The sequence below is a fragment of the Lacerta agilis genome, chromosome 9, assembly GCF_009819535.1.
Source record: "Lacerta agilis isolate rLacAgi1 chromosome 9, rLacAgi1.pri, whole genome shotgun sequence".
NCBI classification, from domain to species: Eukaryota; Metazoa; Chordata; class Lepidosauria; order Squamata; family Lacertidae; genus Lacerta; species Lacerta agilis.
Window position 1 is genome coordinate 8,463,127 of NC_046320.1, and position 19,821 is coordinate 8,482,947.

The window sequence follows — 19,821 nt, forward strand, 5'->3', positions numbered from 1 at the left end:
GCTCACCGAGTGGGTGGTGGGGGTCCATGGGCTGGTTAAATGACCCCTATGGGCCGCTTGTGGTCCATGAGCCCTAGGTTGCTGACCCCTGTTGTGGATAAAGATAATGGAATGCAATGCAACTAGATGGAACTCCCAGCATTCAATATGATTCTTAGTAAGTACGTGTAGGAAAGAGTCCCAATAATATTGAGCCAAGCAAATAATAAATAGTTAGATTAACAACTCTGAAATAGCTTTCTTACAATAATTGAAATATGTAAATAGAAATAGAAAATACTATTCAAACCCTAGCACGATTAGCCCTTAATTGGCACATATTGGAAATAAAGAAAACAGGTCATTAAACGTATTCATACACGGAATGAACCAACCCCAATTTACTCCTAATGGGTAGTGAAAAAAATTGCAGCTCTTGGTGAATTAATGCTAAGATTTAAAAGCAGGGGAAAGGAATTATATTCTATGTTACAATTGGTAAAATATTGTATTAACATAAACAGTGCTCATTACAAAGTCAGAATGACTTAAGGAAGAAGAAGAAAAAAGGTAAATCTCACTTCAGAATAGAAATTGGAATAATTAACAGCAGAAGCTCTTTTAAAGGGATGAAGCCTGCATCCAAAGCACTCCGCGACTCAATCTGCACATCAAGGGAGCTTTGGACTGATCACAGGAATCAGTTAAAAAGCGCTAACAAGTGTACTGGGAACACCCAAATCCTTGGCCATGTTGAAAGTAGTTCTTTGGAGTCCAGCCACTGTCTGCTAATAGCTAGGAGGGGGACTTGATCAGATTGTCAGTACTAGTGAATTATTTACTTGGCAAGACACCACAATTGCCCTTTCTTCTTCATAGCAGCCACCTTTGCATAGCTATAGAACCCAGATTTTAATAACTGACTGAAAATAGCTAAAGGGTTGCTGACATCTGACCAAGAGAGTCAGGGATGCGGGTGGCACTGTGGTCTAAACCACTGAGCCTCTTGGGCTTGCTGATCAGAAGGTCGGTGGTTCAAATCCCTGCAACGGGGTGAGGTCCTGTTGACCTGTCTCACCTCCTGCCAACCTAGCAGTTCGAAAGCATGCCAGTGCAAGTAGATAAATAGGTACTGCTGCAGGGGGGAAGGTAAACGGCGTTTCCATGCGTTCTGGTTCCCGTCAAGGTGTTCTGTTGTGACAGAAGCAGTTTAGTCATGCTGGCCACATGAGCCAGAAAGCTGTCTGTGGACAAATGCCAGCTCCCTTGGCCTGAAAGTGAGATGATCGCCGCAACCTCATAGTCACCTTTGACTGGACTTTACCATTAAGGGGTCCTTTACCTTTTTACCTGCACGCAGCTCTCACCTGTGAGTACTAGAAGCTGTCAGCATTAAATGGCAGCCACACCCCAGGAAACGGCTTCTACTGGTCGGCTAAACCAAGTGAGACTGGCTGATGTGTCTCAAACCTTTGAGAAGTTAGAAACTTCCCGTGCGTATGTAGATAGGCTCTGGTGGAATGAGTGGACGAGACCAATAGTGGGTCCAATGGTCAAGATGGCGGTTTCTGCATGTACTGGAGGGGGGGGGGAGAGATGGGACTCATTGACCTGGGAAGGTAGCCCATCTGAAAGAAGGAAAACTCTGATCCCAAACCTCCGCTGCTTTGTGGAATATCTTCAGGAGAAGAAAAGGCCAAGGAGCAAACCCTACACTCTTCTGGCAACTCCTGTAGCCAAGCTGTTGCCAAATGTATTGCTCTTTTTTCCTTTGGACCACATAACGCCGGTCTCGAAAGACCTACATTGGCTCCCAGTATGTTTCCGAGCACAATTCTAAGTGTTGGTGTTGACCTTTAAAGCCCTAAACAGCCTTGGCCCAGTATACCTGAAGGAGCATCTCCACCCCCATTGTTCTGTCCGGACACTGAGGTCTAGCGCCGAGGGCCTTCTGGCGGTTCCCTCACTGCGAGAAGCCAAGTTACAGGGAACCAAGCAGAGGGCCTTCTCGGTAGTGGCACCCACCCTGTGGAATGCCCTTCCATAAGATGTCAAAGAGAAAAACAACTACCAGATTTAGAAGACATCTGAAGGCAGCCCTGTTTAGGGATGTTTTTTAATGTTTAACAGACTATTGTATTTTAATATTTTGTTGGAAGCCGCCCAGAGTCGCTGGGGAAACCCAGCCTGATGGGCTGTGTTTGTGTGTGTGTGTGTGTGTGTGTAATTAAAATGGAAGTGTGGCACTCAAATCAGAAGGTAACACTCAAAACAGAAGTATGGCATTCAAAATGGAGCATGTTCGGCTTCCCAAAAAAAGTTTGCAAACCAGAGCATTTACTTCCGGGTTTGCAGTGTTTGGGTTCCAAGCTGTTTGAGTACCCAGGCGTTTGAGAACCATGGTACCACTGTAGGGAGGAAGAAGATTGTCTTCCTGGGCAGTTACTTAAATGTTTTTAAAATTTATTATTAGCTAGGTCAAAATTAGATGATAAGAGGGATCTGTGGCTGCTGCATATTATTGTCAGCCCAACCCAAATTCTTGTCAGCAAAGCAAGTGGACTTGCAACAAAATGTTGCAGTTTGATGGGCTCCTGTTTGAGAGATTCATTTGAAGCTCCCGTTCAGTTCTCCATGCCCACTGAGCATCCCTAGTAGTCATTGAGATTTATTTATTTTTAGGAGGGGGCATCTTCTTGGGGCTTCTCTGACTTACACTATAAACATTAGGAATAGAAGGAATGATGTGTCGACATTATTATTACAAAAGGCAATAAAAAGGATAAAAGGCATGCAATGCCAAAAACCAAAATAAAACAGTATAAAATACAGGTCGAACTTCACAGTGACCCATCAGATACAATAAAATGCATGACAGCAGCTACTCCAGCAAGGCTGGGATGTAAAAGTGAGAGGAATCTTTAGGATGTGCTGAAAATATAAGATTGTCGGTGCACGCCTTACTTCGAGGGGAAGAGTGTTCCACATTGCAGATGCCGTTACAGTATACTAAAGGAACAAAATAGTATTTGAAATTCAAATTCATTCTCTAAAATAAGTGGTATCAATGAATTTGCAACGGAATGGGAGCTATGAGGGCAATGGCATCACATCACTGCCTCGACAGCATGGTGGAGAAAGATGTGGCATTGCTTTCTTTTCTTGGCACAGCCATGCATGTCTTGAAATGTCTATTTGTGCTCCAACAGACTGTGGAACTTTACTTTCGCAATTCAACAACCAGATAGGTTGATCAGTAAAATAGGGAGAAACAAGGAACTTTCTGGACTTTTTGCTCTTAAACTAAAGCAACCCTTCCTGCAGACATTTTGAAAGTTTAAGATATTTTAAATAATAATTAATAATAATAATAATAATAATAATAGCAGATTTTGTTTATATAAATGCCAGCTTTCATTTTTCGCAATGAATTGATTCAGTGCTAACCAGTATGAGAAACAAGTGGAATAACAGTGATGGTAGAACAGTTGGCTTATCAGAAATTAAATATAGGTACAGTAGACTGATTTTTATTTATTTTTACTCACTGAGCTATTGAAGAGGGGGGAAAATGCAACAGCAATTCACCATTGGCTGCAGTCTGAACCTCTGCAGGGATTGGATGTGCAAACAGAGCTCCTTTGGAGAATGTTTTTCTCCAGCACTGGGGAGAGTGGGGTCAAAATTTGTATGTGCACCACAGATGCTGAATCACACCAATAATCCTGTCTGCCTTTAGCTGGCCCTGCACATGATATATATTTTTTCCATGAAGATTGAGGCAGCTTGGGGCATTGCTGAACAAGCCAGAAAGCCCTGGGCCTGGGATCCATTACTGTCCTAACAAAGTGCTAATACAGTCTACCATTTTGTTTTCATCTAAAATGTGTTTTTATGGTCTGTATTATTTTGTTAATAATATAATCTAATACAAGTTTGCCATGGCCTTTGTCTAGAACAATAAACTTATGAACTTGAACTAAAAGAAAATCAGTTTAAGGTTCATGATACTTTAATGACAACAAAAAGTTCATTAAATGGACTGTCGAGACACCCAAGAATTTTCGGGGGTCCAAGGTGCAGAAATATGTCAGAACTGCTCCTCTGCACTTATTATATTTACATCAGTTACATTTAGAACTAACAGTGTTAAGATGACTCCGTATTCACTGCCAAATCCCATTAATCTTTCCCTTCTCTTCCAATTGCCTATAAAATCTGTTACATGCAATGACACAGCTTGGATTCGCAAGTGAAAAATGATGGCCAGTATCACTTTATTCTTCAGTATCTTAGCAGCAGCAAGTTGTACATAAATAGTTATAAATCCACTTTTTAAAAAATGATGACGCAGTATATTACATTCAAGAGTTTGGGTAAGGTGACTTAGTATCCTTGTCAAAATACTGGTCTGTTCTGCGCATACGGCAGAATGTGAGGTGAGAATGAGATTGTTGCACCCCATCAAGATGGAGTGGACTATTTATGGACTATTCCAATTCAGACTGCAGATGCGGGAGGATTTTAATGCTATTGTTTGTTTAAAAAGTAAAATAAAATAAATTCCATGCTCATGGAAAACTAGCACTGGGGAAAATAGTACGAAATCAATGACTTCTGAATTCTGTGTGATTTTTCTTTCAGAAACTGCCAGTGTGGTGAGTGGCAGAATTCTGATTGGGAACCTGGTTTGCGATGATATGGGGATTTAGCCATCTCTCCCTCCTGTTGTCTGGATCAGTTCCTCACACACCTCCCAATGTGTAGGTGGGGGGGGGGAAGCTCCCATTTCTCAAAGAAAGAAAAAATGAACTCAGGGGAAATCCATGTGCTTAAAGTCATGTAACTTGGCTCTTAGTGAAAATTCTGCAGTCTGGTGTTCTCAGCCTTGCCTATGGGCAAGTTTGCAACCTATGCCATTGATAGAATTCTAGAACATCATGTATTTTCCTTGAATTGACAAATCACATTTCAAACTCCTCAAAGGTTTTAAAAGAACGCTCCATGCTTTGGGAAGCACTATACGTCATACAACGAAGATAACAATGTAGTTGTAATATACAGATGAGTTGTTCATTCTTGGCACCACACAGTCAAGGCCCACGGATTGGTAGTCAACACCCATTTTCTCTTAGATCATCTATAAATACATTTGATAAGTCTGCACACTGTACATGGACAACATATTGTGTTTCCTAGAATATTTAAGTCTCTGATATGCAAATCTGAAGAATTGATTCTAAGTGTCTTCATGGACAATTCTTTGCCTCTGCAGGACACTGTTGAGTTCCTGAATAACATTTGCTGGAAGCTGCTTATCAGATTCCTGATGGGTTTGGCTAGTCTTGCTCTCATTTTTCTTTGGTGACTTGCATTCTTTGTAGGGTCTTTGGGGTAAGTCAACAACATCTGTCCCCATGTCATCCAAACAGATGAGGCTCCGGTGTTTTCTCGCACGGGTTCGGGCTTTTTCCTCCTTGCGTTCCAAACACTGAGCCACCAATGTTGCTTTTTGTTTTAAACCTTTCCTGTCTTCAGTTAAGTAGCTTTCAAGTTCCAGTTTTGAATTCTGAATAAAGAGGAGCACAAGTTGAAATGCACGCTCAATACACCCCCGAATAATTATCTGTTGCTCATTTAGTTTTAAAGCAATTGTGGCCATTGCTTGCGAAGCAGACAATAATTTTTATATAACTTTCCCTTACAAGCAAGGCTTTCTGCTCCTACCCTGGGATTGCTATATCACCAAATGTGAAAATCCAGACAAAGTTGTTGACCTTTTTTTGGCTGAAGTTGTTGAATAAGCTTTTGGGGGATTTTAAAGCATTTAAAAACAAACAAACCCCGCCCTAGTTGCCATACATCCAGGCTTTCCCAGACCTTTTGCTGATTCAGCAGAAATCTGCCCAGACGCCATTTTGACATCCCAATTCCAGGCCGTGTCTGGGAAAACCGGGACGTATGGCAGCCCTACTTCTGAGACACATGGTTTGAGACAACACATAAGACTGATGTTGTCTCCCTCATGGTGCCCTCTCTCTGCAGCTCCCTGCCTCAAGAGGTTTGGTAATCTCTTTTCTGTGTTCCATGGGAATGGACAACTTTCCTTTTTAAACAAACCTTTGATTTTGTTGCTGCTTAATGTACTGAGTTCTTGGTTTCTGTGTTTTTTGCTGCTGCTATTGCATTACATTAATTTAATTCCATCTATATTTATTTATTTTACTTTATTAAATACTGTTGTTGTTTTTTTAAAAAAATCATTCAATTCTAACCAGCACTTCATCAGTTGATCAGTTTTAATATATTTTTGGGAGCCGTCCAGAGTGGGTGGGGCAACCCAGTTGGAAGGACAGCATATAAATAAATAAAAAATATATTATTATCTCAGGGTGAATCCAATACAAGCAAATATGTGTTTTGATAGCTGAAGAAGAAGAAGAAGAAGAAGAAGAGTTTGGATTTGATATCCCGCTTTATCACTACCCAAAGGAGTCTCAAAGCGGCTAACATTCTCCTTTCCCTTCCTCCCCCACAACAAACACTCTGTGAGGTGAGTGGGGCTGAGAGACTTCAGAAAAGTGTGACTAGCCCAAGGTCACCCAGCAGCTGCATGTGGAGGAGTGGAGACGCGAACCCGGTTCACCAGATTACAAGTCTACCGCTCTTAACCACTACACCACACTGGCTCTCTGGATCACATTATGATGGTTTGTAAGCCACTTTATGGAGAGGAGCAACAGGGTATACTTTTAAAAAAATAAGTAAAAAAATAAGTTAAATATTGAGATGAGCTCCATTGCATGCTACTTCCTATTCTGCCCTACTGAGGCAAAACAGAAAAGGAGGTCATTGTATCATTAGCATTACAAATTTCTAAAGTGCTTAGAGCCGGGAGGAGGAACACTTGTGTCCCTTCAGATGTGGTCTAACCACAATTCCTATCATCCCTGACAATTGCCCCAATGCCAGCTGGGGCTGATGAGAGTTGGAGTATAACATCATTAATCTCAGGGTTGTGGATTCGAGCCCCATGTTGGGCAAAAGATTCCTGCACTGCAGGAGGTTGGACTAGATGATCCTCACAGTCCCTTCCAACTCCACAATTTTATGATTCTAAGATCATCTGTGGGGGCCCAGAAGAAGCCACAGACCCTTCTCCCCAAGGCTTGTAACTTGAGAGACTGAGCACATAAAAGAAAAAAGGGAGAGAGAAAGTTCTGCTTGAAGATGCCAGAATGAAAAACTGTAGTTTGAAACGAATTTTGAGAACAGTAGAATTTGAGCCAGCTGAGCATCAGGAGGTCCTGAGTTCTAATGCAGTAAGTGAGAATGGATGTAGGAAGAGAAGATATAATTTAAGGTTCATAAAGTGGAAGGACATAAGAACACTGAAGGATTTGAGGAGGGACATGGAGAAAGAAAAAGAGAAATCAGAACAATAAAGTCGTTAGAAAGTCAACAGAAGATTATCATCATTATCATCCGTTGTGTATGAAAAGTTTCTTTTGTACTCCCAAACTGATAACTCAAAAATGAATCATATCCACATAGGCAAACCATCTGTTATGCCCCCATGTGTATATGCAGTGATTTTCAGTCAAGTTGGATGGCTAAGTTAGAGCTATAAATTTTATTTTCTCCCTACCTCACCTAGAAACAGAACTAAACACTCATACCCAAAAGACACAACTGCACTCCTTGTGGGAGCACACGATTCATCTTTCAAGGCACATATGCTGAAGAGACAAATCCCAACAGACCCTAAATGTCTGCTGCTATACGAGGAGGCCTCAGTTGCTATGGTTCCAGCCAATTTCTTCTTCAATTTGAACAACATTATAATGGAAATATATGGCTGCTAAGTTCCAGATGAGGCTTAATTTACTATTTCAGCTGTTTAGTGCAATTCTAGATACACATTTTTGAGAACTTCCCTGCTTTTGGGGGAAGAAGCAGTGAAATGGCACAGGAAAAAAAGTGAAATTATTCTTTGATGGATGCATTAGAGCTCTTGAAGTGCAATAATTTTTCATTTAATTCAAATGGATATTTTGTCCCCTAGATAAGACTTCTATTTAATGAAAAATTAATCTGACAGAAAAAAATAAATAGAATTATTTATGAGTGCCAATGCAGTTACATGAATCTCACAAAATGCATCACAAATCTTTAACATCAACATGTTATTATGACATAAATTCAAATATTTAATATACAGAACTAATTCCATACAAAAGAGAGGGTGTATATTATCCTTTGCCTTCAGTTTATGGATGCTATTTTTAAAACTGTTAAATTTCTTTCTTTAATATAGGCTGGAGTGAGCTATTTTTGGGCACCTCCAAAGGTCTCTGCATTAGGAATATCTACTGTTCTAATTATCACTGGACTAGAACACCTACAAAAAGTGGAGCAATATAAATGCTAATAACCAGATATATCCAGCAACCCACCTCTGATGTGTTGACTTTGGCTTTGGGCACACTTCTTTCGTGTTGGATTGGTATTAAAGGCAAGCCACCAATTTTTGGATTTTTAGTAACAGATTGCTTTCTTGTCTTCCCATCTGGTGGCCAGATATTACTGTGCTGTGGAAAATTTGTCAAGTCAGAGACATTAGTACTGAAAAGTGCAATCTCTTTAGTATACAAAATTAAAGCAGTAATTTTAGAACGCAGTGGGGTTCTCAAATGTGAAAAAGATCAATGTGTGACCTTTGGTGACCAATGCATGCAGAGACTATTGAGAGTAGGTCAGTCAGCACCCCAGCTACAAATTAGCCAAACGCCCAGCAAATCCACGATCACCGCCAATCAGAAGAAGGCCACATTCTCAATATTGCCTTCATGCATTCTCTACTGTTGGCTTGCGCTTGATATAAACAAGACTGCAGAACATCTTTTAAACTGACTCTTGTGGGAAAGTTGTCAGGAGCTGAGGAACAGCTAGATCATCCCTAGAAACCACCTGATATTTGGCAGGCTTCATCCCCTCAGAAGGGGGAACCATGTCTGCAATTTGCATCCAATTCTGGAAGACTATTAAGAAGTTACAGACTTAAAAATATGTAAACGTTCCCAACATGAAAACTCCTATATGTATCTGCCAAATCGGGGAGAGGGGAGAGGCAGCTTTGCCTGTAAATTTCATTCACCTTTGTAAAAAGGAGTGTGTGTATAGATAGATAGATCAGGAATAGACAAACTTGGCCCTCCAGATGTTTTGGGACTACAATTCCCATCATCCCTGACCACTGGGTCCTGTTAGCTAGGGATGATGGGAGTTGTAGTCCCAAAACATCTGGATGGCCGAGTTTGCCTATGCCTGAGATAGATAGATAGATAGATAGATAGATAGATAGATAGATAGATAGACAGACAGACAGATAGATGCAGGACCCCTGGACAGTTAAGTCCAGTCAAAGGTGACTATGAGGTTGCAGCACTCATCTCGCTTTCAGGCTGAAGGAGTCGGCGTGTGTCCACACACAGCTTTCCGGGTCATGTGGTCAGCATGACAATACCGCTTCTGGCACAACGGGACACCATGACAAGTGCCAGAGCACACAGAAACGCCATCTACCTTCCCGCCGCAGTGGTACCTATTTATCTACTTGCACTGGCGTACTTTTAAACTGCTAGGTTGGGAGGAGCTGGGACAGAGCAACGGGAGCTCAACACTGTTGCATGGATTCGAACCACCGATCTTTCAATTGGCAAGCCCAAGAGGCTCAGATAGATAGATAGATAGATAGATAGATAGATAGATAGAGTCATTTTTTATTCCCCATTGACTAATGGAATGAAACAGATTTTTGGATAGACTAGATAAGATTTGAACCTGAATATTGATTTGAAGCAGATGATGCCAAATAGATCTGAAACAGACCAGACTGCTTCCAAAGGGTTCCTGTGCACCCCAAGAGTGGGGTAGTGTCGCTCAGTATATCAAAGAGGCCATTAAGTGAACTAAATTAGAAATCTCAAATGATGTGAACAGGGTAGAAATACCAGGCCCTCAAAATAATTCAGTATTGGGAAGATATGCCGCCCACGACCAAAATGCTGAGAGCAACCTTGACATGCAGAATGAAATCAGAGAGGTATCTAAAATGAGAAAGGTTTTATTGAGGAAAGATGTCATGTGTAGTTTACAATTTATGTTGATAAGGTAGATTTTTGCTTAAATGAGTGTGTGGGTGTGTATGCATACAGACAAATGCATTAATACATACCTAACAAATACATTAAAATGCAAAATTGTTTTAAAGAATCCAGGGAGGTTTTTTTTTCCTTTTGAATAATGAGATAAAAGAACTAATACCTGTGCGATAAAAATGCTGCTTAGCCAATCCAATTGGGAATCCTGCCCATCACAACACAAATGCCTAGAAGACACACATTCATTAGCGTGAATTCAGTTGCAGTGACATAATATACTACACAAGCAATGCTAATCAGGTTGGCACTATAATTGTTTGCAATACTTCATAAAAATCTAAGCAATAATGGAGAAGACATGGATCATATCTGAAGATACATTACTATGCCTGCTTAGCGGACAGATTCTGGCATTGGTAAAACTCATACTTTCAGTACTTCAGTGTCTAGGGAAGAGGCAGTCAGTGTGCTATAGTAAAACAAGCGTTAGTCTTGAGTTTGGGGTATCTGGTCTCAGATTCAGGCAAGAATCTCTTTGGATGTGTCATTCTCCTCATTTAATTAAAAACAAAAAAACAGCCATACCTTTCCAGATGCAATGAAAAATGGGGAATTGTTTTAGTGCCAATCACTTACCAGTGATGTTTTTCAGAATACAATGTTAGACCCCAACTGCAAAAAACAATAAAGCAATTAACACATATTATTGTGTGTATGTGTGTGGAGAGAGAGAGAGAAGTACACAGTGGAGTTTAGCCAACATTATGTAAGCGGGTGGCGCTGTGGTCTAAACCACAGAGCCTAGGGCTTGAAGAGGAAGAAGAGTTTGGATTTGATATCCCGCTTTTCACTACCCGAAGGAGTCTCAAAGCGGCTAACATTCTCCTTTCCCTTCCTCCCCCACAACAAACACTCAGAAGGTCGGCAGTTCGAATCCCAGGGACAGGGTGAGCTCCTGTTGCTCAATCCCTGCTCCTGCCAACCTAGCAGTTTGAAAGCACGTCAAAGTGCAAGTAGATAAATAGGTACCGCTCCAGTGGGAAGGTAAACAGCGTTTCGTCCGCTGCTCTAGTTCACCAGAAATGGCTTAGTCATGCTGGCCACATGATCCGGAAAAACTGTCTGTGGACAAACATCGGCTCCCTCGGCCAGTAAAGCGAGATGAGTGCCACAACCCCAGTCTTCTGTGACTGGACCTAATGGTCAGGGGTCCCTTTACCTTTACCTTTATGTAAGCGAAAGATCTTCAACTATGGATACCTAAATGCTGTGGGACCACAACTCTCACCATCTCAGACTTTTGGCTAAGAATAATGTGAGTTGCAGTCCAGCAACATCTGAGGCACAGCCATAGCTATTGGGGGGGGCTAGTTGTGTCCCCCCCAAGCCTCCAGAAGGGCCCCATTGAGGATCCTGGCCTGTGTACACAAATGTGCTAAGGGAGGGTGTCAAGCTGGGTCTTTGAGTCGGGTGAAATAAAGCTTAGTTCTGCCCTGAGGTTGAAAAACACTGCAGCATAAGTCATGGGTTGTATCAAACAATGCAGAATATTGTGGACACTGTGTAATGGGGCAGTGGGACTGCATGTTACAGGCAACAACCCCAAGTGGATCGTAGGTGGGCCCTGATTCCAGTGGTGGAAAACACTGATCAACACTGATCAGGGCAGGGTCTCTCAGAAAATAATTTCCAGGCAATTTTATGAGGATTTCTGTGCTGTCTGTACATGCTTAAGTAAGGTAAAGGAAAAAGTAAAGGACCCCTGGATGGTTCAGTCCAGTCAAAGGTGACTATGGGGTTGCAGCGTTCATCTCACTTCTCAGGCCAAGGAAGCCGGTGTTTGTCCACAGACAGCTTTCCGGGTCATGTGGCCAGCATGACTGGTGCAACGGGACACCGTGACAGAAGTCAGAGCACACAGAAATGCCACTTACCTTCCTGCCACAGTGATACCTATTTATCTACTTGCACTGGTGTGCTTTCAAACTGCTAGGTTGGCAGGAGCTGGGACAGAGCAATGGGAGCTCACCCCATCATGGGGATTCGAACCGCCGACCTTCTGATCAGCAAGCCCAAGAGGCTTACAGGTTTAGACCACAGTGCCACCCATGTCCCAACACATGCACAGAAGTATGCACCCAGTTCTTGCCAGTATTTACCCCAAGTATGTGGCCTATAGAAAGTTAGCAAAGGGTGGTTGTCATCGTTTAGTCACTCCCAGTTTAAGTTTTTCATCCAGCGCTTTGAAATTTTGTTGAGTTAAATACAATAAACCAATGAAGAAAATAAGCTTCAATTTGCCAGCCTGCTGGGAATTATGGTCAAACTGTGGTTTGGTGCTTAGTAAGGTTAGTGAAAAATGCCAGTGCTGAGGTAACAATAGCTGAAGCAGTGGCGAGTCTGCAGGATTTGGCAATTGTGCAGTACTGTGCCTGCACCGAGTCAAAGTTGTACTTCAGGGAAAGCAAATGTTTCTTCTCTGGATCTGAGCTTGACGCCGAGATGATCAAATTAGTGTGTTTTACTGCCTTCCACATTGAATATCTGCCTATCACTAGAATTCAGGTCAGAGGATCGGAGACAATTTAAGCACATAACCAATACAACCCACAAGAGACAGCACGCTGAGATAGAAAAGGATGGTCAATAATGCAATTTCTTAGCACAGAAGCATTAGGACCACTTGGGTAAAAGAGCAACTAATATTATGGGGATGCAATTTAAGAGCAGGACAAAACGATGGGTATAGATTAGCTTCCTTGTTTTCGTTGGTTGTTAAAAGTTTTGTGTCCCTGTCTTGTCAATAATGCAGCATGCCTGGGCTAGAAAGAAACCAACACAGCCTTTTATTTCATCTTCTTTTCTTACTTTGTTGGGGGCTTCAGTTTCTTCTTCACTCCAAGATACAGTTTCAGTGATTTGACCGGCAGCACTTTCTCAGGCTTGCTACTCTGTTGAGATCAATGGAATAGAAATGTACTAACTGGAATGCTGGAATATAGATATAGATATAGATATAGATATAGATATATAGATATAGATAGATATCGCCCATTATCAGCTTTTCTTCTAGCTCTCCTTCCTTGCCATTTCATTACAGGCCAATTTACTCCAAATCGTTCTCCCTTTCAATTAGCATGTAAATGGATTGCAGTTGTCCCTGAGGTACATTTAAGATGCAATCCAGAAACCTGGTTAATTTTACTTATTTGGCTATGCTGTTTGTGGAAAGTAACGACCAAGCATAGTGAAAAACATTACAAAAGGGAAGAAGCGGAAACCCTTGAAATATGAAAAATACTACGGTTGTACCTCAGCTCCTGAACGCCTTGGGAGTCGAACCTTCCCAAACGATCGAAAACTGGAAGTGACTGTTCCGGTTTTCGAACATTCTTTTGGAAGCCGAACGTCTGACGGGTGTTCCATGGCTTCCAATTGGCTACAGGAGCTTCCTGCAGCCAATCAGAAGCTACACTTTGGTTTCCAAACGTTTCGGAAGTTGAACAGACTTCCAGAACGGATTCCGTTCGACTTCCAAGGTACGACTGTATCAACTTCTATTCAATGTTCTGTAAATCATAGGATGTGCATAGAAATACAGTAAAATGACAGCTGTTGTGCTCTACAAATGCATTCACTGAGTTCTTCTTCTTCTTCTTCTTCTTCTTCTTCTTCTTCTTCTTATTATTATTATTATTATTTATTGAATTTATATACCGCCCTATACCCAGAGGTCTCAGGGAGGTTCACAGAACAAAATCAATATATAAAACCACAAAATATATAATCAAAATAAAAACAATAACTGAATACCCCCCCAAAAAACCCACATTTTAAAAGTGCATAGGATGTCAATCAAATAAACCAAAGGCCTGGTTAAAAAGGAATGTTTTTGAGACACCCATCTAATTTTACATGGCCGATTCCATGAAAAAACCAGATTTGCTGGTTTGCAGTGAAGCAAGCTAAACAAAGCACTGATTGGTTGGCAGGTAAGGTAAAAGGTTAAGAACCCCTGGGCGGTTAAGTCCAGTCAAAGGTGACTATGGTGCTGCAGTGCTCATCTTGGTTTCAAGCCGAGGGAGTTGGTGTTTGTCCACAGACAGCTCTCCGGGTCATGTGGGCAGCATCCATTGAAATAAAGTTATTCGTGGTGTTTTTTGAAGCACTAAATTATGAAAGACTGATTCCAAAGCAAGCATTAGGATTGCAGGTATGTAGAACTCCACTCAGGCATTCTTCATGTATAAGACACTCCTGGCCCTCTCTGCATTGCACTGGCCATATTCTTACAGAAAATGTCCGAATGAGGCTTCTGCCTGGCTTGTATTAGGCAAAAGTAAGAGGAAGCCACATTTTATCAGCATGTGAAAACACCCCACCAAAACTGTTCTTCATACACCTGTACATACCCCACAAGAAATACTGTGAAAACATTTCCCTCTAAGGCAAGTTCCTGTACCTTGGTTCTCGAACGGTTTAGAAGTTGAACAACTTGGAACCCGAACGCTGCAAACCCGGAAGGAAGTGTTCCGGTTTGCGAACTTTTTTCGGAAGCTGAACTTGCTCCCTTTTGAGTGTTGCACTTCCGATTTGAGTGCCACACTTCCGTTTTGAGTGTTATGCTGAAGTCTGTCTCTCTTTGCTACTTATTTTGCGTTTTTGTGGCTCTTTTTTCTTTTGTTTTTGTGACTATGTGGAACCCAGTTCAGCTACTGATTGATTATGTGACTGCAGTACATTGTTGATTGCTTTCATTTTATGGATCAATGGTCTCATTAGTAAAATTCATGTTAAACTGCTGTTTTAGGGGTTGTTTTTAAAAGTCTGGAACGGATTAATCCATTTTGCATTGCTTTCTATGGGAAAGCATGCCTTGGTTTTGGAACGCTTTGGTTTTGGAACGGACTTCCGGAACGGATTAAGTTTGAGAACCAAAATACCACTGTACTGGGAAAATACCATTAGAAAAGGAGAAGAGACCTTCACTGACCTATTTCTAAGGATATGACAAGCTAAAACCCCACCATAAATCATTACCCAGCTTTCTTTTTGGAGATGGATCCACCAGGAATCCAGAAAAGCTGAACCTAGTTTCATAGGAGTCCCTCTACATCCTCTTAACTTCCCCAAGCTCGAGATGGCACACATGTAGCATCCTACGACTTTCTGGCAAATTCAACTGACTGCTGAGCTCTCTCTTTTCCTTCGTATTTTGTGGCTAATGGGCCTTGCAATGTTTCAAAAATAATTTTTAATCCAATTCTGCCACAGTAATAAAAGCAGCCATTCATGCAAAAGAAATGTACTTATTAATCTAGGTATGCACAAGTGAATAAGTTTTTAAATGATAGCTTAGCAGTGTAATATAACATTTTCAGGCAACTGATTGGTAATATTGCACATAATGAAATAAACACATCTGTGCTGACATCATCTGATTTAGAGGACTTGCACTGGCATGTTTGAAAGAAGGCATTAATTACAGGGTAAATAAAGGAGCATTAAAACAAAGAAAGGGGGAGGAGGGGTAGGGCAGCAGAAGGGGAAAGGTGGGGCAAAATCGGAAATGGGAAAGGGATTTTTTTGCTGGAGCATTTTAGACTTCTCGTCAATTAATGGCATGTAATGTACTTGAAATTAAAAACTGCAGAATGACATCCACATTAGACTTCTTAGTGCAGAACCACAAAGAATTTTGTATTGCCAAATAATTCTTTCTTGCAAAGAATTTGGTAGTGATGCCACCAAAAAAGAAGAAGAAGAAGGTTGCCCAGTATTGAGATTGCTCACCTGTCCTATCGAGTTCAGAACAGACTACTCACTTATCCTGACGTCACAAAGCACAGCAGCAGAGTGGACCCTCCAGATATGAACTTAATTCATTCCGGGGGGTCCGTGCATACCCTGAAAAGTCCGCATCTAGAGGTGCAGCTTCTGTGCACATGCACAGCGCGATAGAGCGTGTCTGCACATGCGCGCACAGCGAAACCCGGAAGTATACACTTCTGGGTTTGCTGCGTTCACAACCTGAAAGTTACGTTACCTGAAGGTAACGTAACGCGAGGGTCCACTGTAATGTTGATCCAGAGCACAGAATTATAAAGCAGACCAACATCGGGACAATGGGGTAAGTTAAAGGAGAGGTGGGGGGGGAGACTTGACAAGAGGGTAGTTAGACACACAAGTTCTTTGCAACGTTTTGTCCTGAAAATAAATGATTCAGACATTATATCAAGGGAATATTTTATGCTATTTTTAAAAACATGTTTCCGTTCCTTTATAACAAATAATATGCCTTTCTGCCTTTCTTTTTCTTATGTACACATCACCACGAGAAGTGAAATGTTAAGGGAAAAGTTATGAACGGGAGTAGTTTAATGGTATGAAATGCAAAGTTTAAGGCAACTTATTAAATCAACCCAGTGATAAACACTTGCCAAGTGCTAATTAAGACTTCAGTCATGCCCAGTTACATGTGCACAAGTTTTAAAGGTGCCAATTTGTACTCACAAATGTGCCAATTTTAGATTGTAGCCCTAAATAATTAGACATCTTTTTTTTAAAAAAAAAAAAAACATAGCAGCCATGCCAATTAAAGGACAGTTTAAGGTTTTTAGAAAAAAAAAATATTTATGCTTAATACCATCATAATATTAACACATACTTTACTGGTCAGCTAAAAAGAAAAAAAAGTTCCATTTTTTCATTAGGAAACACAGAAGCTGAGAAAGGAATTTCACTTTCTCCCTTAACATTTTATGAAAGGACCATAAATCAAGATGTTCTGATGAAACATTGCTAACCAATTAATTAAAACACTTGAGAAAGCCAAGATAATACTAATAGTATAACTCTATATGTATCTATTAAGAAGTGGGCCCTTTTGAGTTCAATGGCATTCACTCCCAAGTAGGTGTGTTTGGGATTTCAGCCGTAAATATGTTAATCGTCTTCCTGAACAATGGAATGTACGTATAAGGATAAAAAATGTGATGGGCTAGTAAAAGGAGACCTCAGACTTTGGAGTCTGCCTTGCCTAGTCAACAGAGCATCCTTAATGCACTCTGCTTTCGAGACCAAGCCTAACTTCTAATTTCATCTCTTGTTTCAACGTTAACACCCCATTCCAGGTTCTGACTCATAATTTATCAGAGCCAGGGTTCAGATCACACAATGGAACAGTTGTCTACCATTCAGGCAACATGTGGTGTTAACCGGAGCCACATAAACAGCCAAAAACAGGGTGACCATGTTCACATCTCCTTTTCACATGTTAGACAGTTGGAAGCTTGTCCAAACCAAGCACCCATCGCAATCAGCGCATGTCTGGTTCCGCCATGGCTTCTGCTTGGCCCTGAAAGGTACCAGTGTTAAGTCCATTCAATGGCATGAACAATGTATGGATGTGAAAGGTTAGGTACTTGTGCCCTTTTGGATTCAGGATTCCCTATCACGAAAACATCCCATCTCCAAAGAAGAGCAGATAACTAAAGAAAATTTGTCCCTTTGTTGTTCAGTCGTTCAGTCGTGTCCGACTCTTCGTGACCCCATGGACCAGAGCACGCCAGGCACGCCTATCCTTCACTGCCTCCTGCAGTTTGGCCAAACTCATGTTAGTAGCAAATTTGTCCCTAGAGCCTGTTATTTTACAACCTTGAACTTCATCCCTCCTGCATTATTCAAAGCACCCTTTCCCAATCTTGACTTTTCTCCTGCTATCATTTTTCCTCTTGTCTGGATCCAGCGTCATAATTTACTCAGATTAGGTCCTCTCGCCTGTCTCATGCTTTCACTCGGACAGACTCACTGATGGTGATAATACAGAGAGAATGGAACAAAATAATTTTTCCTTGCCATATGATTCTTTTTTAAAAAACAAACAAACAGACTACTCAAGCGCCACAAATCAGTGAGGTGCCTATTAAAAGTGTTGGCAACACATTCCACATTCACTCAAGTGTGTTTGAATTAAATGTTACATTAATCTTCACTCTTGTGCAAAGCAGAATAAATTCCTTTTGAAACTCCGACTTTTTTTTTTTTTTTTGTTATACTGCATTGTATTGGCAAAACCCAGAATGTCTTCCGACTTTTCACGTCAGCAAGCAGAACAAAAAGCGTCTAATGTCAGTTGTCAAACCCAACGTGAAAAGAAGGATTTTAAGCATAATTGCTCATGATTTAAAAGGACTCAGTGCAGGCATTTATACCTTCATATCCTTGTAAAGGAAAAGATTTCCTTCCCGCAAAACAAAATAACGCTCCTGAAACTTATTTCCAGACAGTAATTTGGATGGTTCTTCTTTGGATTTCAGATAGCTAGCTTTTACGGTGCCTTCTGCCTTCTTTTCTGTCAAGATGATAAAAAGAGCACAGTATTATATTTTACTTTTGAAATAAACACTCTGCAGAGTACCGAATTTCATAAATCCTTAACATTAATCTCCACAAACAGAATACAGAAAAAAATAAATATCCTTTGACTGCCTCAATTTATTTTAAACACGGTTGCCCTGGGCAGATGGAAGGCTTATGCACAGTTTGATTACTTTAACTATGGTTACGTATTACACCTTGAATACCGGATTTAAAGTATTGGCCAACAAATCAGGATGTGAAGCCCATTTTCATTCAACAGGAGTTAACTGCTCTTCCTGGATCAAGCGAACAAAGGTGAAGACAATTTCCTCTTCAGAACATGAAATGAGAAGCAGGTGTCTTCTTATACCTTACATAACTTTTAAAGGAAAGTGACGTATTCATTTTTCAAACATATGGGCATGGATTAGTTCAACAAGTTAAGCCATGGTTTTGCTGGGTGCTTGGAATCTTAACCAGGGTCAGGCAACAAACGGTGGTCAGCAGGGTTAAACTACAGCAAATGACCGATCTCTGGACACATCACCACCACTTTGCAATAGGAGGTCTAAAGGGAGGAGGCCTTTATGATGAGGTCTACGGGAAATGGGAGGGGTGTTGGAAGATTTGGCAAGATCCAGGGGGTGGACCGCTTGGTGAGGACAATTGCACTGTTCCCACCTGCTATTCCCAGCAATTGGAAATTCTCGGTAGTGGGCCTTCTCAGTAATGGCACCAGCCCTGTGGAACGCCCTCCCATCAGATGACAAGGAAATAAACAACTATCTGACTTTTAGAAGATATCTGAAGTCAGCCCTGTTTAGGGATGTTTTTAATGTTTGATGTTTTTAATAATCTGTTGGGAGCCGTCCAGAGTGGCTGGGGAATAAATACATTATTATTATTATTATTATTATTATTATTATTATTATTATTCAGAAGAATGGTGAAGGTAGAACTTAAGTATCAGAGTTAGTAGCCATTAATAGCCTTGCCCTCCATGAATGTGTCTAATTCTCTTTTAAAACCTTCCAACATTTCATTTTTGAAATTTCCAAACCTTTCGTTTTTATCAGCCCCTGACTGAAGGAATATAAATATGTCTATATTAGATGGGAACCACAAAGAATTGGGGGGTGGGGGTGTTGTATGAGAAGGGTGAACTGACCTTCAAGGGTACATGCCCACAGAGTTCAATCCTCCACTTCTTTGTGATTTGGAGTAGTCTCCCTTTCTGGACTTTGATATGGATTATAACTAGTCACTGCATTTGGAGTCGGGGATAAATTTTTCCCCTCAAGTAAATTGGCCAAACTGC

At 41.0% G+C, this 19,821-nt stretch overlaps 1 protein-coding gene across 1 annotated transcript in view; it reads right to left on the reverse strand.

The window, feature by feature from the left end:
• Positions 1–4,232: 4,232 nt before the first annotated feature.
• Positions 4,233–19,821, reverse strand: part of ARAP2 (ArfGAP with RhoGAP domain, ankyrin repeat and PH domain 2) — a 122,776-nt gene continuing 107,187 nt past the window's right edge. Inside the window, exons 28-33 of the mRNA XM_033159986.1 lie at positions 18,356–18,495; positions 13,011–13,093; positions 10,779–10,814; positions 10,306–10,369; positions 8,436–8,570; positions 4,233–5,548 (exon numbers count right to left, since the gene is read on the reverse strand). Of these exons, the coding sequence (XP_033015877.1) occupies positions 5,219–5,548; positions 8,436–8,570; positions 10,306–10,369; positions 10,779–10,814; positions 13,011–13,093; positions 18,356–18,495 (788 nt within the window). The 3' untranslated portion in view covers positions 4,233–5,218. The remainder of the gene's footprint in view (positions 5,549–8,435; positions 8,571–10,305; positions 10,370–10,778; positions 10,815–13,010; positions 13,094–18,355; positions 18,496–19,821) is intronic.